This window comes from Danio aesculapii, chromosome 14 (genome assembly GCF_903798145.1).
Source record: "Danio aesculapii chromosome 14, fDanAes4.1, whole genome shotgun sequence".
In the NCBI taxonomy this organism is placed as follows: domain Eukaryota; kingdom Metazoa; phylum Chordata; class Actinopteri; order Cypriniformes; family Danionidae; genus Danio; species Danio aesculapii.
In genome coordinates, this window is record NC_079448.1 from 20097606 (window position 1) to 20122136 (window position 24531).

The 24531-nt window shown below is 39.0% G+C and overlaps 1 protein-coding gene across 1 annotated transcript in view; it reads left to right on the forward strand.

The window, feature by feature from the left end:
- The window catches only part of cnga2a (cyclic nucleotide gated channel subunit alpha 2a), a 165489-nt gene that overhangs the window by 30030 nt on the left and 110928 nt on the right, over positions 1–24531 (forward strand). The window contains exon 2 of the mRNA XM_056472951.1: positions 10688–10789. Coding sequence (XP_056328926.1) covers positions 10688–10789 — 102 coding nt within the window. The remainder of the gene's footprint in view (positions 1–10687; positions 10790–24531) is intronic.

The window sequence follows — 24531 nt, forward strand, 5'->3', positions numbered from 1 at the left end:
TATGACACAGATATAAAATTTGTTATGAAAAATAACAATGGAATTTTGAAACTTTGCAAATGATGAAAAAAGTATTCAACATGTCTCAATCAAGAAAAAGTTTGGAACTGACATTTGATGCGTAAGAAGTTAAAATGCACACCTATAAATCTAATACTTCTTTACTAAAAGGAAATAGGCATATAAACTGTTTATTGCAGTAGGTATATTACAAGAATTTATATTATTAAATATGCATGTTAAAAAAAGTTTTATTTATACAATAATTCCAGCCAGCGTTTAGTGAACTTGCAATACCGTCAACACAGAATTTTCAGTTGTTCTATGTTAAAAGGCCTAAATACATGCAGGACCATTCAAATATTTTGCTCATCTCCAACTATTGACAGCAGATCACTCAATGTGAGAGACTTATTTTTGGGGATCATGGAGCCGGTATGAGCTTCCAGGAGAGGTCATAAGGTTGGACACTGAAAATACAATGACTACACTTATAACAAAGAGTGAATCACTTGCGCGAGTCACGCCAATAAACTATATAAACAGAGGTCGCACCACATTTGTATATATTTTAGCTGTTGTAACGAGCGTATCGATTGCTGTCTGGGTCACACTGTTTGGAGGGCCAGAACATATTGCCTCGGGGTTCAGTCCACGGGCCGCCAGTTGAATAGTCCTGTGGTTGAGTTACCCTGTAGCAGTTTGAAGAGTTGGTCTGAAGTAGAAAGCGCTCTGGTGGCCAGACTGAACACTTCAAAGAAAGTGATTAGGGAACTGTGAATAAGATAGAGGGATTTGCACTCACGACATATTTACTGCTCTTTTCATTTAACCTAACAAATGTAATGCTTAGACCATCTCTGTGCCTCTCCCTATCTGTTGTCTTGTTCATTCTCATCGCCATGATTTCCGGGTACTCATTTTTGGGGATCATGGAGCCGGTATGAATTTGCGGGTGACTCTGGGAGCTTCCGGGAGAAGTCATAAGGTTGTACACTGGAAATACAATGGCTACACCTGCAACAAAGAGCGCATCACTTGCATGAGTCACGCCAATAAACTCTATAAACAGAGGTTGCACCGCATTTGTACATATTTTAGCTGTTGTAACAAACGTATCGATCGCTCATGCCCCCACGGATCATTTACCTGCTGTAGGCTATGCATAATACACAGTAGCGCACGTGCATCTTCGGTCTTGTCAGATGTGGTGCGTGCACTCTCATTCCCATACAGCAGAGAGTGGCTGTGTGGAACTCCACCATGTGCGATTCAGAGAGCAGAAATTTGTAATCACGTGACCATGTAGAGACAGAAATCACATGTCGTTGTGTAAATAAGATAATACATAAGGTTATTCAGCTTTATTAAAAGAAGTTGTGATCTGGCGCTATATATAAAATACAATTAACTTCAATTGAATCCCCCTTCTAAGATAATGGTATAGGAAACACTACGGTTAATGAAATCGGCTAATCATTGCATCCTTAGTAAACGATATCAGCACATTGCACAAAAGGCCCTTTCTAAAAACATTTCCAAATGTTTTCGGCTGCTCGTGCCACTCACTTAATGTCAGGTGACTCACGCTCCACACAACCTTTAATTGAAGCTATCAGCCTCATGACTGGTTTATCATCAGTTAAGTGTCATCGAACCTACTATCCTGATCAAGTTAACTCAAGACAAATGAGTAACTGATCATGAGAACTTGTGTTTAACCTCAGGAAATGGGATTTTCAACCCCCATGCAAGACAGAGAATTGACTGACTTTGGTCCAAACACACACACACACAGAGCGCAGACACACACACAGAGACAGCGCGTTAAGCTTTGCACTCGTTTTGCACACATATGTGACATGATACTGGTAATATCCACTGCTGTATGGATATCTGTTATGTTAATGTGCAAAATAAACCTGATTTAACGTCCACAAACCGGGATTGAAGCGTCTTTTTTATAATTGTTTTAACACGCAGCTGGGCTGAATAAGTGAATCTGAAGTGTATCGCTATAATTCATTACACACATGCACTGTTTTAAAACATTTTAAACTTGTAAAACTCACTCTTGATCACGTTTGATGATGATTGATGAACCTAGCGAACTGAACAGACCTTTTATTCCCGGTTGCTTTGCACTCATCCTGTCTTGTTGGTATGATTATACACGTGACTACCGGACATGTTAATGTGCGCAGCTGTCAAGCAATATTGGTGGGTGGGGGGACCGCACTCCTCCATAAAGTTGCAGTCAATCTCAATTTGAAATTCGATTTAAATTTTTAAAAAAAAGGACTGGGTGTGTTTATTTCACCCCAATATGACAGTTTATACACTATACTTATACACATTTCTGTCCAAACAGCTTGTAAAGTAGATTTTTCACCATAGGTGCCCTTTAAAGTTCATTAGATCATCCTCAAGATGATGATAGCAGACTTTTAATGAAATGTCATGTTGTTGCACTTGTATGACACCTAAATCATGTATATGTTAACAATGCATTGATCATGCGTAACCATTATGCTTCAATTTATCACAAATATAACATTATGTGTATGTTATTTGAGATTAATGAGTAAAACCCTTTCCCTTTCTTTAATTTCTTTTAATTATAGATATGTAAAATCTATCATGGTGACGTTATAAATGTATGCTTAATACTATATTTTTAAGCACTATGGCTCATGTGAGTGAGTCACGCCAAAGCTGCATGTGCTAACATGGGACAGTCATGCAGATCCATGGACAATGCCTATTGATCCAGCTCTATTAGGGGCCGGAAACATTGATGGTTAAAACCCATCAGCCCAAAACTCTCTCAGCAGAGTCGGCAGGCAGGCTACACTCGTCCAGTCCAACAAAGTTGCAGCAGCTGTTAAGGAGTTGAGCTTCCAGGAGAACTCTCCTCCAGGTCCAGTCCAGTCGGACTTGGACATCAAGATGGGATGAGACCAGCCTCAAACTCACCATTTTCTGTCTGTCAGTCTGAGAAACAGTAAAGGTTGAATTGATTATTTGGTTCACTTTGGTTAGGTTTTACATCTTGAGGTTTTACATCACATCTCTCCTAAACTCTTCTTTTCCTTCTATTCCTCATCTGCAATGGGTATGAATACATGTGTGTATGTGTATTTGTGTTAGTTTTGTTTGTAGTCAATAATGTCTCTTGTATTTAAAGGAAAGTGGCCTGTGTATACATCTATTACCTGTGTATATGTCTTTTGCCTTATATCTAGATCTTGTTACCCTGCTTAAATATTAAAGTGTTTTTACTTTGTTTCGAATTGCAATATTCGTTTTGGAGTCAACAGCCCTGTCTTTTCAAATGAGCGCTGGGCGATTCGTTTGTTTGGTTCAAAAGAGTTGATTCTTTTGAAGCCACTTTAAATTGTGTTATATTCCCTTTGAGCTAATTTAAAGTTAATGCACTGCGTGATTGTGTATTACATGTGCGAGGCCCTACAGTTAATTATGGCACTATTGTGTTCCATATTGCCCTGGCCCAGAATAGTGTTCTGCCAGACAATAAAGAGATGAGTAAAGCTACCTTGGAGTGTTCGGTGGGGAATTGGCCTGGCTGCATCTCAATATATAGGTTGACTTTATTTGTGAACCGCTTCACTCAGTTTTAATGTAGTAATGCCATGGAAATGGCTGAGGCAGAGACAGTCGCTGGAGTTTGTAATGCAGGGACACAAGAAGTGTAAGTAAACACAATGATTTATCAAACAAAGGCAATAATGGAAGCTTAACTGAGTTTATAGAGAGTTTATTGTAGAGACAGGAAGTATGTTGGAGACACATGACACATGTTGCAGGAATCCAGGGAGATGAGGAACACTATAAACAGTGAGACGCTTGAGCCGAAGAAACACTGGAGGGAAACCCAGAGACACTGGAGTAGAAGGAACGCTGGAGAGGGATCAGGTGAATCTCAGGATGTGATCTTCAGGACCAATAGCGGTAGAGTGAGGGGAAGCGCCTTATATCCAGTGTGTGTGTGTGTGTGTGTATCAGTGCGCAGGTGATGGCAATTAGTAATCTGGTGACTGAACGGGTGTAAGTGAGTCCAGGTGAGTCCTTTAGGAAGTTATTTTCTTTAGTGATTGTCATTTGACTGAATTCTAAGCTGTGACATAATTCTTGGAATTTGTAAATAACATCAATAAGTGCGATTATTTTGTCAAGTCTGGAATTTTTTTTTAAGAGGTAATATATCTCTTACCTCTGTGCAGCATGATGATGAGGATGATGTTGAATTCAAACTAGAAAGTGAATCAAGACGAGGTCTCTTGAAGATTGGAGTGGGACTTCCTTTACCTTTTTTGTGATCTGGCGTGTTCATGTTGCAGCAGAGTGTGTAGTAGTGTACATTGATATATTCGTTAAGTTGATCCAGGATGAAAATTGAAAAAAAAGATATAGTACAGTTGTATTGATATAGTCACATTTTAGATGGATGCACATTTTTTTAAGAAAAGTTGAAAAAATTGGGAAAAAGAAGGGACAAGACCATGAAGTTGTTTGCTGTTTGGCAGACGAACACCGCCATTTTGTATCAAGCACTAGGTCTTGTAGGTTCTTGTTAGAACAAATGGACTGACCATGAAGACCTGAAAGCCTTATTTAACCCAATGTGTGAAGTTGTGGATGTGAAGCTAGTGCGAATACACGCATCAAATTTGTGTCTAATACATAAAAATTTATTCATTCTATTTTTCTTTTAATTACCAATCATTTGATGTGCTTTGGTTAGCTCTCTGTACTATGCTGCCTACCTGTCTAGGCTTCGACAAGGTCTGGTATCCGATGTAATGGGGCGGGTACTTCCACTTTTAACAACTACATTCCACACCTCTGTTCATGTTCAAACCAAAGGAAGATCAGTGTGGTTTTTATGGTCAGGAAGGTTTTTACATCCTTCATACAGAATTCTGAGAGATTGACTTGATAAGAGAATATATCTTGACATAATCCACACAGACATGACTTAGTAAAGTGTGAAGTCATGTATTATTTCATTTAATAATTTATTCCAGTGATTTTAAAGATGATTTTTCAGCTTCATTACTCCAGTGTTCAGAGCCACATGATCCTTCAGAAATCACTCCAATATTATTCTCATCTCATTTTCATCCACTTTTCTGGGGCCAGGTCGCGAGGCAGCAGTCTTAGGAGAGAACTCCAGACTTCCGTCTCCTCAGACACTTTCTCCAGCTCTTCCGGGGCAATCCCAAGCCCGGTAGGACATGTCTGGAACACCTCCCTAGGTAAGCGTCCAGGAGGCACCCAAAACAGGTGCTCGAGCCACCTCAGCTGACTTTTCTCGATGTGGAGGAGCAGCTGCTCTACTCCGAACTCCACGCAGGTGACAGAGCTCCCCACCCTATCCATAAGTGTGCGAGGAAATTCATTTTGGCTGCTTGTATCCGAGATCTTATCAATTCGGTCATGACCCAAAGCTCATGGCCATAGGTGAGAGTAGTAACGTAGATTGACCGGTAAATTGAGAGCTTTGCCTTTCGGCTCAGCTCTTTCACAACGGACTGGTACATTACTGCTGCCGCTGCACCAATCCGCCTGTCAATCTCACGTTCTATCCTGCCCTTACTTGTGAACAAAACCCCAAGTTACTTGAACTACTTCACCTGGGGTAAGGACTTTCTTCCACCCTGGAGATGGCTAACCACCTTTTTCCAGGCTGAAGGTCCATGGATAAAACCAACAGAACAACGTTGTCTGCAAATAACAGAGATGAAATCCTGTGGTCCTCAAACCGGGCCCTCTACAGCCCAAGGTTGCGCTTTGAAATTCTGTCCATAAAAATTATGAACAGAATTGTGACAAAGGGCAGCCCTGCCGGAGTCTAACATGCACTGGAAACAAGTCTGACTTATTGCCAGCAATGCAAACGAACTTCTACTTTGTTCATACAGGGACAAGACAACTCTTAACAGAAACCCTTTACAAAATGCCACTGGGAACACAGTCGGATGCCTTCCCCAAGTCTACAAAACACATGTGGACAGGTTGGGCATACCCCCATGAACCCTCAAGCACCCTGGTGAGGGTATAGAGCTGGTCCAGTGTACCACAGCCTGGACGCAGCCTGTTCCTCCTGGATCCTAGGTTCAATCATCGGCCGGATCCTCCTCTCCAGTACACTGGCATAAACTTTCATAGATCACCCTAGAGTTGGAGCACACCCTCTAGTCTCCCTTCTTAAAAATGGTAACCACCACCCAAGTTGCCCAGTTCAAAAGTACTGTCCCTGACCTCCATGCGATACTGTAAAGACATGTCAGCCAAGACAGCCCTAAAACATCCAGAGACCTAAGATACACAGGGTGAATCTCATCCACCTCGCTGCTTGGCAAACTACCTCAGGGACCTCAGCTTGTGTGCCAGACAATTTGCCAGAATCTCTTTGGGGCTGACCGATAGTCTTCCTGCATGGTCTCCCCGAACTCCTCCCAGGCCCAACTTTTAGCTTACAAAACCGCCCAAGCTGCAGCACGCTTGGCCTGCCTGTACCCATCAGCTGCCTCGGGAGTCCTGCAAGCCAACCATCCGTGGGGAAAAACCCAGCCACCAGGTGCTCACATACGAGCCCCAATCCCAGGCCTGGCTCCAGGGTGGGGCCACTGCTGTGCCAAACAGGGCGACGTCACAGTCCTCAATGTCATTAAGCTCATAAGGGGTTTTTGAACCGCACTTAGTCTGACCTGTCACCTAAGACCTTTTTGCCTTGGGGACCCTACGAGGGGCATTAGCCCCTGACAACATAGCACTTAGGATCACTCAGGCACTCAAAACCCTCCACCACGATAAGGTGGCACTTCATGGAGGAGTCTAATATTAAATATTATTATTACTATTATTATTAATGTAATAGTAATAAAAGCAATAGTGACTGTAGTAATAATTTCATTTGAAACCACATATATAAGAAAGCAGTTTATTTATTTTTTTTATAAATATTTAACAATTAAAATTAAATAATTTTTTTTTTTATGAAAATGGGAAGCAATAAATAATGTAAACTTGACTGACTGCTTAACTTCCACTGTAAGTGTCATACTCAATAGTAATTCTTATAATGTGTGTTTTAAGGGCTCTCCTGAACATTTGGGCTAAATGTTTGACATTGTCTGCTAAAGGGTCACGAAACACTAAAACACATTTACCAGCAGGTACAAAAGGATGTCATTGAGTTTTCAACATTAATTCATAAGAAAGACTTGGTTTGAACCAGCATGCTCTATTGTGAATGAGATGCAACTTCATTATTATGCATGATAAAGCTTCGAAGACCCTTTTTACCTGTTACAGTGTTCAGAGAGATACCATGTGTTGCCAACCGTAATTAAAACAAGTTGAAGAAAAAGAATTGTGTGGAGACATGGGTCGAACGTGTTCCAATTTTAAATGTGCTAAAACAAAAGTTTTGTTTCCATTTCCCCGCGATGAAAGCACAGCTCGTGTGTGGACCCAAGCAGTTAGATTACAGTGGTCTGCTAACACGCGACAATATGTTTGTAGGATTGCTGGGTGCAATTTAGACAGCTCCCTTGAACCTGAGCTGAAATATTTTGAAACTTGACCGTTGCATGTGTGTAGGAATAGCTGGCGATCCGTAAACAAAGCGGCACGCGTCGCGTTTTCAACGTGGCTTTACACGCGATATGAGAAAATAAAGAGTTAACCTGATACAGCACACATAATACATAAATACATAATTTGCAAGCTAGAGTAAACGAGGCAACAATTTTAATCGCACGTACTTACACTTGTGAAATGGGGGTAGAAACTGATTCATGATGCACTGATCCATGTTCTGACAGTCTTTACTGATCCTTCCTTTAACAAACCGATAAAGTCTTCTTTTTAAGCATGTAATTTCCAGAAGCACTCTGGGTTATAATGCTGAGCTTTCATCTTTGGGTAGGCTGTCGATAGTATCCATCTGCAGAGCTTGACTTCATTCCACCGGTGTCTGTGTGTGTCTCTGTGTGTGTGTGTGTGGGGCTTTTTTTCTGTGTTAGTGGGCGGGGCCGCAGGTTTCAAATCTCCCGGGTTTGCGCGCAACTACTTGTGTTTCGTAGCCACGTCATCACGAAACACCTAATGACTCGTTATCAAGGCAACTTGTTTGAAGCACTATGAGTCGACTCCTTTATCGATGAATCAATAGTTTTAAACACTGTACACTTACAGATTTAAGCATTAGCTGGATATTTCACTTCACTTAGAGCTATGTTACACGCTACATGGAAGGGCATTTTCAAAAACCCATAATATGGGCTCTTTAATTTCTCCTGCATTCTGGGGCGTGTTTGTGTTGAAAGATTAAAAATTATACAGCAGTGGATTTTGCACTTTCATCAACCAGATAATGTGACAGAGGGGAATCTGGTGGAGAGAAATCCTCCACTTCCACACACCTTTCAGAAACGCTGCTTTCTGAATCACTGTCCATCTCCCCAGCATCTGTTTGGGTGCTTGCACGTAATGAATACCCTTCTCTCTTTCATCGCTGGACACTCTTACCTTAACAAAGCTGGACAAATCCACTTTGCTTACTTTTTTCAAACTAGAGGTGTGAAAACACCCTGCTGAGACAGGTGGATTTCATGGTACTTTAAAGGGTCAAGACACCCTGGAGTACTTTTTTTAATTTTAAGAAATGTGTGTGTTGAGCATCTGTTAAGGCAACGTTAGCACCTGTCAGATGTAATTGTTGAGAAAACTGGATAATTTTGAGCTTTTGTCGGCTAATGTCATCTTCTGGTTTTAAAATAATTTCAAGGCCTGGATCAAAATCGGTGACAGTGCGCATTTACTAGTGAAATGATGATGTATCAGTTTCTCATCATTATTCATAATGGAGTTTTCTTATATGATTAGACCCAAATTCTTAATTATTAATGAGAGGGTGTGCTTTCCGAAGGCAAGGCAGACCTGCCAAGCTGTAAGACCCAATGCCTTGGTGAGACTGCGTCCACGCACAGCACAGGAGAGAAGTCCTACTCATTTATAGTATTTATATAAATATGATCATATTTATAATGATATAACAAATTGTGGTTATGTGTATATGAAATTACGAATAACATGTAGCAGGGTATTAAATTACTTGCTGTTTATTTCTTTGCCTTTCAACTTCGTAAACTATAAAAAAAAAACATGTATCTCATGGTTTGTCTCATTTTGTTCGCTCCCCTCTTTTCCCCTGCTCTGCCGGCTACGTCCACTTCTCCCACTGCTCGCAGCACTCCACGCCCATCATAAAGCTTTTTTTTTTTTAATTCTGAGACTCGAACCAAAAGAGGGGGATTCATGGCCCTTTAAGGAGTGGGTTTCTGTCACATGGTATGAATAATAGCCAAAGTCTGATGGATCCAGTTACAAGCGAATTTAATAACAAAAATCAAGTAAACAAGGTGTAGATCAAAGGTGCAAACCAGCACCGGAAACATGGAGATTGCAGACACAGCACAGGTCAGGAAGTCCAAAACAAGCTAACGAGGGTCCTGGCAAGACAGAGACAACATTAACACGCAAGTATTGAATTGACAATAAGAAGCTGGATCGAGCTCTTAATATAGGAGATGCTGAGTACGCACAGCTGCTGATTAGAACAGCTGATCCAAGATCACATGATCAGCATACGCACGCAACAGGGCATATCGGAATGCAAAACAACCGCATGTGACAATAAAGCTGCGGTCACATTGGGCTTTTCCTCCCATAGACTTCCATTCATACGCACGCGAATGCGTCAGACCGGAAACGCAAGGTCATGCGTCAAGTTTCGCATGTTGCTGCAGTGCAAAGTTCAAGCTTGGTGAACTCTGACCTGCGAAATCGCATCACTTGACTGCGTGAGACCAATCGAGGATTAAAACATGACCTCTTTGGACAGAAATTTAATAGATGGAGCAATCGCTCGCTTTTTTTTAATGTCTAATCATCTTGTTTAATCCCACCCTTTTCGCAGCGCCGTACGACAGAATTTCGCACACACAAAGCCCAGTGTGACCGCAGCTTTACAAGCAAGACAGAAAAGAGTCCATGCACCTGCAACCGTGACAGTTTCTGTCTTCACATCTGCTCCAGGGTGGATCAAAATATATTCTTTCTCCAGACTTTTTTTGATTATTTGAATCAGTATTTGATCTTTGACATGATTTTGATTAGTGAATGAAGTTAATCATTACCTATTTTAGTAATGTGTTTAGTAGCCTCTAAAACACTGGAGTAGAGCTGGACTCTTTATGGATTAGAACTGTTTCCTGAGTTGTTGGCCATTTTATGTGTTAATTCTTTGTAAGTAAATTCCTTTGTATGCAAGATAGTCTTTAGTGTACTACCAAGCTGTCAATTTGGATGTTGGTTGTACTAGTTTTTAACCAGTCTTGATAAGATGGCTGAGGATACAAGAAACAGCCTTGAGTATTAAACAAATTGTACTTTGTGTGTGTGTTTTATGCTTCTGTGGATCATTCTTACAGGTCTGAGGTCAGCTCTAAATAGTTTACCTCTGCATTCCTTTTTGAAAATTATCTATTTGTGTTTTAACCAATCAGGCAAAAGCAATGCATGGATGCACATGTTCATGTCATATTAAAACATCTTTATAGTTTTTGAGTCTGTTTTGATTATTTTTTCAATGCAGTGATCAGTCCATATGTGATGACACATCATCAGAATTACAGCGAGTGGCCAACCTTGAACAGCAAAGACTGAACTCTTTCCGTGACAGAGGGGCACTCTCAAGGTGAGTGTAAGGGACATATTCCCATATGATGAATGTTTTTTTTTTTTTGGTTCACTCACTCACTTACTATCCTTTGGGTTAGTCCCTAACTTATCAGGGGTTGCCACATATAATGAACCACAAACTGTTTTATCACATCTCCATATCCAATTAACAACTTAATTGCACTAACAATTGTTACATGCTCATTTTATTATACTTATTTTCCTCTGTGATTCAGTTTTGCTCTGTTCCACATGCGTTTGAATTGGTGCTCACAATAAACCTATACTCCAACATCTTAGTGAAAGGAGTTCTCTATCTGCCTAGATTAAAAAGGGGAAGCCTTTTACGAAAACAGAATCAATATCCTAATCCATATGGGCATGAAAGATGGTACCAAATTGGAGGAGCTAGACTCACAGCAACAAGCCAGGACAATAACAGCACAACGAACCCCTAGTGTTAAATACACACCTGAGACATGACATTATAAAAATACATATAATGAGGCATGGTCAACCTGAGCTTACAAAAAACTCATCTTCTCAAAAAACTCATCTTCATCTTTAAGAATATAATCTGCTGTATGTCCTCTATTGTTGTTTACAATGCTGTCTAAAAATGTGAAGAAAATGTCTGTAGTTATTATTTATATTTGCATGTGCAATATATATATATATATATATATATATATATATATATATATATATATATATATATATATATATATATATATATATATATATATATTCCTCAGGATTCGTTATCTGTTCGTGGTCTGTGAACATTGTCAAGTTAAAAACATCTCTTGCATTCTTTATCCATTCTACTGCACTGTGGCTAACATTTCAAACACAAAAATGAATGAATGGTCCCTTGGAGGTGATAACACACACCGTTCTATTTTAAATATATAGAACTATTTTTTTTTTTTTTTTTGGCATTTTTGCCTTTATTTGACAGGACAGTACTTTGACAGAAAGTGAAGTGGGAGAGAGAAGGAGGTAGGACTGGGAAAGGTCCATGTAGTGGGATTCGAACTCGGGATGCCTATAGCGCTTCTGCACCATTTGTCAACGCGCTAACCACTTGCTATTATGCCAACATATAGAACTATTTTTGAAAACATTTGGGACTGGGTTGTAATTTTCATTGTTTTTCATTAGAGATGCATTGATTGCGGAATCTGAAGATTTTTTTGCATCACCATTTTTTTTTGCATTGGCTGATTTCAGTCAGTCTGTTCTGTCAGTAGAGGTTGCATGGAAAGTTTGTAGTAAACCATGGTTGTGCGAAGCAAGCGAGAGGGGACAGGGAGCAGCAGCAAGCACGACCAAACTAATGCAAAAAGCAAAGTTTTACTGTTGCAGTAGGTTTTTAAGTGATCTGGTTTGGTCCATCCCAATGGCAATGTCTTCCAATGAGGGATTGCCATGGGGGGCAGGGCCACACCCTGTCCCATCTTACTCAGGGTCAATCATTAACAGACTGCTTGTTTATTTCACGTGGTGAAATATCTTGTAAGTTCGTGACTATCTTACAGCAAATGTTACAAGACGAATACTGTTTGTACTACTAGTATCATTAACATCTATTATCATATCATTAAAATGTATTATCATTAACATGTATTGCAAATGTCACTAGCTTTAGTTTAGTAGCAGACATCCTATTTTTTAGACACATATAGAAAGTTTCATAGTATATAAAGACAACTATGGCATATTATTCAAAGATACACATGCCTTAATTGTAACATTCAAGTGATTGTCTTTTATTTATATGCATTAATTGCAGAGTTCCTTTGTCTGTACAAAAGTGCCCATCAAACTGAATGTATCAAGTGACAGTCATATGAACCAGGAGTCATGAAAAAAGAGTCTAGTGAGGCAATTACTTAGGTTTCCTGTTGAAACACTTCTAAAGCACCATTGTTGGTTGACTAAATCCCCAAAGTTGATAAAGGGTCCCCACAATATCTGTGGACAAATTATTGGTGAAAATAGTCAAATTAATTAGCTCTCTATTATCTGTGACTGTATAAGCCCTCGAACCAGTTCTAAATGACTGAGACCAAACAATGTAGCACCTGATTTCCTAGATTTCAGATTCTGACTGGTTTTGATTCTGCAATATCACATTTCAGAGACAGATTTAATATAAAAAATACTTATATGAAAACTGTAATTTATGATTACTCCAAATAAATATAGTAATAATATGCATAACAAATCTTTTGGCTAAATTTGAGGATTGTATAATTTTTTTATATGGCGAAATTATTTAAATGTATTTGCAGATTTTTTTGATGATGAGATATAGCATAAATCTACCATGTAGAAGTCCGCTTTTGCCCAAATTTGGGGCTTGTAGCATCAAGGCCCTAGGAGGAGGTACAGTCGGTAGTTCTTAGGTCAGAAGTTGGTATAATAATAATAATAATAACTAGGACCTAAAGTTTGTTGACGCGTGTTGGCTTGAGAAAGCCAACAAGACTGTGCAGGGACTCAAATGCAATTAGCAGGAAGCACAGCGGTTGCTGCTAAGGTGTTGGTAAGGCATAGTTGCTAGTGTTCTGAGTGGTTACAAAGAGGTTCCTAGGAACATGTTAGAGTACACTGGATTGTTAACTGGCAAACCTCATTTACTTATTTGATCAAATCCTAATACTTAGGTAGCATTTCTAGCACATCATAGCACTTAGCTAATCATTATTAGCATAGCTATTTACTGCTAGCATGTGTAGCATACAAGAAGTTCCATTTGCTAGCTTGAATCAAATGTATAAAAATGTATATCTAGCGAGAAACCATTTTAAAGATATACACACAAAATGGCTTGCCGTACTGAACTTGGAATTTATGTAATGGGCTTGCCATATCTACTGCACTAAGTCATTGCTGTAGAATTTTTTTATTCTTTCAAGGAGACATAATTATTGTACAAATTAAATATAATAAATTAATCCTTACTAAAGCTACTGTCTTGTAATGACCAGTTCAAAATCTTTTTCTCTGATCAAAATCAAACAGATCTCTTAAATCTCTGATCTCAAAATGAAATAGATCTGTTTGATTATCTGCTTTCAGTTTATTTAAACAATGACATGAGTAATTATTTAAAAATGTCTGATTGCACCGATACCTTATAAAATAGCTACAAGTAGTGATGCTACTTGCTTAACTACATTTCTCAGTACCTTGGTGGTAACGTCGCTCGTCCTGATTTTGCCAAGTGCTAGTTGTCCTGAGACCAACATAATTTATGAGCACCCAGGGACAACAACTTTATCAGCCAATCAAAACTTATTACCTCATCTTTATGTGCCCTCTACAGAGTCCGCCAAAACGCAAATTCAAAAAACAAGAAAACACACACACATACGCGCGCGCACACACGCGCACAGGCACACGCACCTGCCATTTTTACCAGTGAAGACGACAAGTGAAAAGGTAAGATCACCGGTTTTCTTCTATAAGTTTACAGAAGCAGTAATGATCGTAAAATTAATATGTGTTTATGGATTTGCCCTTAGCGTTTAGCGAACAAGCAACATTTAACTTTAGTTTGCATTGAGTTAGCCTAATTAGCTGTCCCTAGTTACCTAACGTTAGATTGGCGTGCTGCTCTACCGTTACTGCGATTTACTTTCTGGCTTCAATTACAACAAGCTAACAATATTGTTTTGAATATTTTAATCTAGCTATTAAACGTGATTAAATTTGGCCTCTTGCTAATTTAGTGACCGTGTTTTTTCCTAATAATTCTGTTTTTACCATGTATTATGTCAATTTCATTTAATGACAAACGCCAGAGATGTGGACCAAAACAGCACTAGTTTAAACAAAGGACAGTGGGTTATTTGAAACGTTAACATAACGTACTGTGGATCGCTGCAAAATTCAACTAGCGATTTAATCTGATCATTTATTCTGTTCAATATGTTAATCTCAGGTCATTATCACTAATTTATTAATTTCATTAATATGTTAACATCAGGTCATCCTCACTGATTGATTAATATGTTAACCTCAGGTTATCATCGGTGATATATTAATAACCTTAATATGTTAACCTCAGGTCATCATCGCTAATTTATTAATAACATTAATATGTTAACATCAGGTCATCATCACTGATTTATTAATATCATTAAAGAGCCCATATTATACATGAAATAGGGTCATATTTAGGTTGTAAGGGTCTCCAACAACAGTCTAATATGCATGCAAGGTCAAACAACACTTTCATGGTCTTATAATCTGCATTTATTTTTACCTAATTATCCCAGCGACTCCCATATGAATCGTTCAGCGATTCATTTGTTCCCAAACCCCTCCTCAGCGCGAAGCTAATCTGCGCTGATTGGACCGATGACAGCCTGCTGCGATTGCGGACAAGGCTTCAGCGCGAGACAGAGTGAAATGCCCAGCTGCTAATCAATATAAAAGTAGTCACAGTACATACACACTTCATAGTGGATTTTGGCTGCCAGTGGGTGAATGTAAATACAGACGATGGACTAGAAAATACTGACGGCTAACTATTTTATTGAGCAAAAAGTCCAAGAACTGGCGAGGAGATCTCCTAGCCCGTCACTGTCTTCTTGCTCTTTTCACACACACACACACACACACACACACACACACACACACACAGGGCCGGCGCGTCCATAGAGGAGACCTAGGGCGGCAGAACAGAGAGGGCGTGGCGCTCAGTTATATCCACGAATATCCTCATTTTACTAACGGGTCCCTTTCGTTTTCACTATTAGGTTGAGGGCGGCGTGATCATCCTTTGCCTAGAGCGTTACACACACGAGGAGACACACACACCCACACAAATTACACTCCTCCCCGAGAACACAACACACACGCCTAGAGCACCAGTTCAGCTTGCTGGGTGCAGTTTATACACCTCACCTCGAAACCTGAGCTGAACTATTTTGAAACTTGACTGTTGCATGTGTGTAGCAACAGCTGATGATCCGTAAACAAAGCGGCACGCGTCGAATTTTTAACGTGGCTTTACATGCGATATGAGAATATAAAGAGTTAACCTGATACAGTACACGCAGTTACAAGTAACAAAACACAACTAAATACATAATTTGCAAGCTAGAGTAAACAAGGCAACAATTTTAATCGCACGTACTTACACTGGTGAAATGGGGGAAGAAACTGATCCATGATGCACTGATCCATGTTCTGACAGTCTTTACTGATCCTTCCTTTAACAAACCGATGAAGTCTTCTTTGTAACCATGTAGTTTTCTGAAGCACTCGATCTGCTCAAGGCTGGGCTATATTGCTGAGGTTTCATCTTTGATTAGACTGTCAATAATATCCATCTGCACAGCGTGACTTCATTCGACCGGTGTCTCTGTGTGTGTGTGTGTGTGTGTGTGTGTGTGTGTGAGACTTTTTTTCTGTTAGTGGGCGGGGCAGCAGGTTTCAAATCTCCCGGGTTTGCGCGTGCAACTACTTGTGTTTCGTAGCCGCGTCATCACGAAACACCTAATGACTCGTTATCAAGACGACTCGTTTGAAGCACTATGAGTTTTCTCTTTTATAGATGAATCAATAGTTTTAAACACTGTACACTTACAGATTTAAGCCTTAGCTGGATATTTCACTTCACTTAGAGCTGTGTTACACACTACATGGAAGGGCATTTTCAAAAACCCATAATATGGGCTCTTTAATACGTTACCTCAGGTCATCAAAACTGATTTATTAACATAATTAATATTTTAACCTCAGGTCATCACCACTGATTTATTAATATCATTAATACGTTAACCTCAGGTCATCACTGATTTATTAATATCATTAATATTTTAACCTTAGGTCATCATCGCTGATTTATTCATGTTAAGATTAATATGTTAACCTCAGGTCATCGCTGATTTATTAATATCATTAATTCGTTAACCTCAGGTCATAATCACTGATTTATTAATATCATTAATATGTTATCCTCAGGTCATCATCACTGATTTATTAATATCATTAATACGTTAACCTCAGGTCATCATTGCTAATTTATCACTACATAACATTAATATTTTCCTCAGGCCATCGTCACTGATATAATAATATCTTTAATACGTTAACCTCAGGTCTTTATCACTGATTTATTAATAATATTAATATGTTAACCTTAGGTCATCATCACTGACTTATTAATATCATTAATACATTAACTTCAGGACATCATCACTGATTTATTAATATGTTAACCTCAGGTCAACATCACTGATTTATTCATATCATTAATATGTTAACCTCAGGTCATCATCACTGATTTATTAATATCATTAATATGTTAACCTCAGGTCATCATCACTTATTTATTAATATCATTTATATGTTAACCTCAGGTCATCACCACTGATTTATTAATATCATTAATTTGTTAACCTCAGGTCATCATCGCTTATTTATTATTATCATTAATATGTTAACCTCAGGTCATCATTGCTGATTCATTAATATCATTAATATGTTAACCTCAGGTCATCATCGCTGATTTATTACTACATAACATAAGTATATTTACCTCAGGTCATCATCACTTATTTATTAATATCATTAATACGTTAACCTTAGGTCATCATCACTGATTTAGTAATATCATTAATATGTCAACCTCAGGTCATCATCACTGATTTAGTAATATCATTAATACGTTAACCTCAGGTTATCATCACTGATTTAGTAATATCATTACTACGTTAACCTCAGGTCATCATCGCTGATTTAATAATATCATTATTATGTTGACCTCAGGTCATCATCGCTGATTTATTAATATAAGGCTCACATGGCTATTAACAGAATACATGCTTGTTACTTAGAAAGCCCTGCTCATGTACTTTTCAGTTGTGACACTGTACTTCTTTATACATAGGTTGCAAAAAAGACGTTCCACCCAGTCTGTTGGAGCAACTAAGGTGACCATATTCAGCTGTTTGACAGAGGGAGAGGCAAAAGACCTTGCCCAGAAGTTTGGAATGAAACTGGCCAAGTATGTTTCAAAAGAAACTTCTTTCTGAGATCCCTGAAGAGAACATACCAGCAACACTGTAAGTGTGTCTGTGTAAGCCCACTCTCCCTCTCTCTGGTATCTAGTTGTATAATATATTGGTGGCTGCACCATTATTTATTTAACCATAAAACCATTTTAACCATAAGGAAAGTTAAAGATGTGATGCTGTATATTAGTTTTTTCACCTAAAAACAAGCATTAAATATGTAGTTCTGTGTGGCTTCTTGAAAAATAATGAATTCTAAAAGTCTGTTTAAAGCTGAAAATGTAAAGACATTTTAAGGAGTGAGCATCTAGATTTTTGTTTTGTGTAAGACCATTTCAGATTTGAAAATCTAACATCTTTTGTGATTTATTTTATTTATTTTTAATACAGGCAACTGATGATTGCAACTATACATGTTACACAAGTAACATGAATGTTTGTTTGTTTTTCAGGAGGACCATTTAACAAATGAGGAATGTCCAAAACCTGGGCCCTGAATCAAACTTTGATTTGCCATTTTCTTTTCCTTTTTAGAGAACTGCCTAAAATACATCCTTTTTACAATGTCACTTCACCTCCGTCTTTACTGTACACAGTGTATTTTTAGTTTCAGTTTACTTTAGAATGAATGGGAGACTTCTCTGGAAAATTTACAACTGAAAATATTAACATTGCACATTGTAATTTAAGACTATTATTGGGCATTTGTTCAAATGTCTCTTTCAATACTGAACAGCTGAGTTAGAAAATGATTCTTTAAGTTATTAAGAATAGGAAAAAGCTATTGTTTATTAAGGAAAGTATATGTTTGCAACCTTTTCACTTAAGTTTATTTTCTCAATAATGGATTTATTATTATTTATGAAATCTTCTCATAATGGTCTCATTTCAGAAAGGAGGTTAAGTGAAAACTCAGAGTATGTTAATCCTGAAATGAGAGAAACTCTGGGTTTTCCGTTTCAAAATGGCAGGGTTGTCAAACTGGTGAAAGCAGGGTACGTCAAGCCTGTTTCTGAAAGAGAGGTACAGTAACTTTAACTCAGAGTCAGTAACCGTGGTAACTTACTCTGTGAACCTAACCTGGTCATGAGCAGGTTTATTCTCTAAACTCTTGAGTTTCTGTTGGTCTCCTGCCCTTTTTTTAAAAACTAAGTTTTATTTCTCACCTTAACCTTACGTTTCCACCCACCTGTTTTTATGCGCATTTTCGAGATACACATAAAAAAAAAAAAAAATCGGTTGATGGAAACACCAAGGTGCGCATAAATTTTGAAATGTTATCTTTAACTGATGAACATAAAAGTGGGAACCTTAAATGAAACATTTCCACTGAACATTAAGCTAAGGTTATATGCATTCATGTTTTGTCAAATTTGTTACAGAATCTATGCAGAAGCCTATTTTTTGTAATTTAATGCAATTACATCTGAAATAACTTAAATTACGGGCAATTCCCCACTTTTTCACATGAAAAGTCAAAAAACGTCACACATTAGATTACTTTTTTTATTATACTTAAATATTTAAATACTTTAAATGTAAACTTAAGCATTAACTTGAGCGGTTATGTTTTCCCATTGCTAACTGTCTCTGTTTCACTGATACAGTGGTGTTGCTTTTTTATAAATATATGCTCATATTTGTTATAACTTTGCATGAGCACATCAAGTTCAGCTGGAGACAGAAATCTCTTTTTTTAGATGTTGCCATGGTCACTCGTAATATCTGCGCTCCATTGATAATGCCTTTTTAGTTGCAGTGTGCGCGTTTAACTTTGAGTCAGTCTACACAAAGTTGATTGTGCTAACTCAGATCAGCTGTTCTGAAACCCAAAACTCGTTTTTAATCTCTTGGTAAGTCAACTCAGAGTTCAATTTTAAACTTCGAGTTGGTTGAACCTCCTTACTGAAACAGGCCCACTATCTGGTATGTCGTCTATAAATGTTAAGGATTTGTTCAGTTTCTCCATTTGACTGAATTAAGAGTGGTAATGGTAATTAAGTGGTAAATGTCCTACCACCACATACTGTGTGGATTTAATTTGATATTTACATTTACATTTAGTCATTTAGCAGACGCTTTTATCCAAAGCGACTTACAAATGAGGACAAGGAAGCAATTTACACAACTATAAGAGCAGCAGTGAACAAGCGCTATAGACAAGTTTCAGGCGTGTAAAAGTCTAAGAAGCAAAACATTAGTAGAAATTTTTTTTTTTTTTTTTATTAGAGAGAGAGAGAGAGAGAGAAAGAGGGCTCAGTTAGTGGTATAGCCAGAGAGGCCATTGCAGATTAGGAGGAAAAGTGGAGACTAAACAGTTGCGTTTTTAGTCGTTTCTTGAAGACAGCAAGTGACTCGGCTGTTCTGATGTAGTTAGGGAGTTCATTCCACCAACTGGGCAGATTGAATGTGAGAGTTCGGGAAAGTGATTTCTTCCCTCTTTGGGATGGAACAACGAGGCGACGTTCATTCACAGAACGCAAGTTTCTGGAGGGCACATATATCTGCAGAAGTGAGAGCAGATACGAAGGAGCACAGCTAGAGGTCACTTTGTAAGCAAACATCAGAGCTTTGAATTTGATCCGAGCAGCAACTGGAAGCCAGTGCAAACGGGTGAGTAGCGGAGTGACATGTGCTCTTTTGGGTTCATCAAAGACCACTCATGCTGCTGCGTTCTGAAGCAGCTGAAGAGGTTTGATAGAACTAGCTGGTAGCCCGGCTAGCAGAGAGTTGCAATAGTCCAGTTTGGAGAGGACAAGAGCTTGAACAATGAGTTGAGCTGTATGTTCAGATAGGAAGGGTCGGACCTTTCTGATGTTGTAGAGTGCGAATCTGCAAGATCGGGCAGTTCTAGAAATGTGGTCAGAGAAGTTCAGTTGGTCATCAATCGTAACTCCAAGGCTTTTTACCATTTTGGATGCAGTGATGGTTGCTCCATCCATCTGGATTGAAAAGTTATGGTGAAGAGTCGGGTTGGCAGAAACTTCAAGCATTTCCGTTTTCATGAGGTTAAGCTGGAGATGATGATCTTTCATCCAGAGTGAAATGTCTGACAGGCAGGCTGAAATGCGAGCTGGAACCGAGGGATCATCAGGGTGGAAAGAGAGGTATAGCTGGGTGTCATCAGCATAGCAGTGGTAGGAAAAACCATGTTTCTGGATGACTGTTCCTAAAGATGCCGTGTAGATAGAGAAGAGAAGTGGTCCAAGCACAGAGCCCTGAGGTACCCCAGTGTATAGATGCTGTAGGTTGGACACCTCTCCCCTCCACGACACCCTGAATGACCTGTCCGAGAGGTAGGAACTGAACCATTGAATAACAGTGCCTGTGACGCCCAGTGACTCAAGCGTAGATAGCAGGATCTGGTGGTTTACAGTGTCAAAAGCAGCTGATAAATCCAGCAAGGTGAGGACAGATGATTTAGAGTCTGCTTTAGCCAGTCTGAGGTCCTCCACGACCGAGAGCAGGGCAGTCTCAGTTGAGTGGCCTTTCTTAAAGCCAGATTGCTTGTTGTCCATGAGGTTGTTTTGAGTAAGAAAGTCTAGGACTTGATTGAACACTACTTTCTCCAAAATCTTGGCCATGAATGGAAGCAGGGATACCGGTCGGTAGTTTTCAAGTAGCGTTTGATCCAGGTTGGGTTTCTTTAGCAGAGGGGTTACCCTAGCCTGCTTAAATGAAGTAGGGAATAGACCAGAGTCAAGAGATGTGTTAATTATGCGAGTCAGTGTTGGTATGACTGCAGGAGAAATGGCTTGCAGGAGATGAGAGGGAATGGGATCTAGCGGACAGGTGGTTGCATGGCTTGATAGCATGAGATTGGACACCTCAGACTCAGAGAGCTGGGAGAAAGAGGTGAGTGTGTGTGGTGTTGGTGGTGTATCTTGCGTGTTTGTTGTAGGTGCAGCAAATTGAGCACTGATTTTTGCAGTTTTGGTGCAAAAGAATGTAGCAAAGTCATCAGTAGTGAGTGTGGAGGATGCGGGTGGAGGAGGAGGGTGAAGGAGGGAGGAAAATGTTTTAAAAAGCAAGCGAGGATTGGTGGCACTGTTGACTTTCTGACGGAAGTATGTCTGCTTTGCAGAAGTAACCTCAGTCGAGAAAGAAGACAGAAGAGTTTGGTATGTTATGAGCTGTTCAGGATTTTTTGTTTTTCGCCAGCTTCTCTCAGCAGCCCGAAGTTTTGAGCGATGCTCACGGAGAACATCAGAGAGCCAGGGTGCAGGAGGACTGGCTCGGGTTGGTCTGGATGTCAGAGGGCATAGTCTGTCTAGACATGATGTTAGCGTGGAGCAGAGTGTATCAGTTGCACTGTTCATATCAAGTGCAGAGAGTTTGGAAGATGGAGGAAGAGAGTTAGAAACAATGGTGGATAGTCTGTTGGGTGAGAGAGAGCGTAGGTTTCTGCGAAAGGCAACAAGAGTAGGAGTGTGTGGCAGCTCAGGAGTAATGTGGATGTTGAGAGAGAGAAGGAAATGATCCGATGTTTGTAGTGGAGTTACTAGTGTTTGGTCAGCGAGGCAATGTCGAGTGTAAATAAGGTCTAGTTGATTACCTGATTTGTGAGTAGCAGAAGTAGGTGCTCTTTTGAGGTCGAAAGATGCAAGCAGAGTCTGGAAGTCAGCAGCTTGAGGTCTTTCTATGTGGATGTTGAAGTCACCTAGCACCAACAAGGGAGTGTCATAATCAGAAAAAGATGAGAGAAGAACATCCAGTTCATCCAAGAAGTGACCTAATGTACCCGGTGGGCGGTAGATGACAACCACATTTATGCGAAAGGGGTGGATAATGGTGACTGCATGGAATTCAAAAGAGCTGATTTTTGGCAGGGATGGTCTCTGAGTGAATTTCCATTCTTTGGAAATCAGTAGTCCAGTCCCACCCCCTCTCCCTGTCTGACGAGGAGTGTGGGAAAGAGAGAAATTAGTAGAAAGAGCTGCATGTGTAGCAGTGTCCTCCGGTCTCAGCCAGGTTTCAGTTAGAGCCATGAGACTAAAGTCATAATGAGTGGCTATGGAGGTAATAAAATCTGCTTTGTTAACAGCAGATTGACAATTCCAGAGGCCCACAGAGAGAGAGAGTTGTGAAATAGAGGATACATGAATTGATCGAAGGTTGTGAGGGTTGCGCCTGCAGCGTACCTCCCGTGCTCTGCGAGTATTAGTAACAACAGGAATTAGTAAACACATAATAAAGTGCAAGGAAAACAATAATGAGTGCAGAGAAAAGGAAAAAAATAAAAAATAAAGTAAGAAGTACTCAAGTGCTTTGTCTGTGTCTTTGCTCGGTGGAGTCGCACAGGAAGAGTCGATGGTCTTTACCCTCGTCGGTCTTCACACGAGGCGGGCTTCACACGAGGCTGCCGCGACCGCTGCCGCGGTATCTGCACTACATTTTAACAATTGTTAGAAATTATTTCACAACCTAATAAAACTATATTAAAATGCAGTCTTCTTGGTGTTATTCTTTCAATAGTACATTTTTATAATGCTTTTGTTTCATTAATAAGTCACACACAACATTATTGTTTCTATTAAATTTCATTTGAATATTAAATAGACAAATGTTTTATGTTCATAAATGAAATACCCTGAGAACTGAGCAGTATGTGAATAATATGAATGTGTTTGTAAAACAGCTATCCACCGTAAACCACAGTTTTACTAATTAACTATACTTCAGAAGACTAAAAAAAAAATGAAAGTAAATTCGACAAAAAATGTTTAGCACCCGTGTAAACATCTGAAATCTTTATTTGACAAATGCTGACAAGTACATACCAAATACATCTGCAATAAAGACAGCAACACAAAGCATAATGTCTTCAGCATGTCTGCAGAATTCTCAGAATAGTTGTACAATGCCTCTCTTCATCTGCACTTTCATTCTCAATTTCATTTTGTATAAGCAGTCCTCTTCGTAGACCGCTGCTCTTATAAATTACTCCATCTCTGATGCCAAATCTAAAAAGCAAAGGGCACAAACATATGGCCAAAAAAACATCAATTATGTGAAATAAAAATCCACAATAATATCAAGAAATCTGTGAAATGCTTACTGTAATTTATTTTTCTACATTTAAAAAAAAAAACATATGGATGTTGCCAACATTCATGATGACCTGAGGTTAACAAATTAAAGTGTAAGTAAATATTAAAACCCTTTAACCTGCGCCTCATTTTTGAGCAATTTTCAAGAAAACGTCTTACCCAAATATAAATGTCTGTAGCTCTTGAACCCTGTGGTCTATGTCTGGTTTTGTTTGAAACTAGACATTGGCTAGTTTGGTATCCAAGGGTCAAAATAACTTAAAAGTAGTAAAGAAACAGAGTAAAACATGGCAAAAGATAAGTGAAAGTGAATTGCGATTAGTGTCAATGAAATTCATTAAGAGGAAAAATTAATGTGACTATCATGATAATGGCATGGAAACACCAGAAGGATAAAACTGAATGTCTGATTATGTTTTGATTCAAATTTCATGATGATACTCGCAAAAATTTAGCTTCTGTAAGCTTTTATTTTCAGTATAGGCGTCCATTCTAAAAAGCCACTTGGAAACTCCAAATGGACACCTGGTAACCAAATGACCAAATGAGTCAAAATTACATAATGCAAATATGCATATCTATTCAAAACTGTTCTGCCTACAAAACCACACAAGATAAAAGTATTTCAAATGAACATTTGTGGCACTTCCTCATTTGGTGTCCATTTGGAGTCT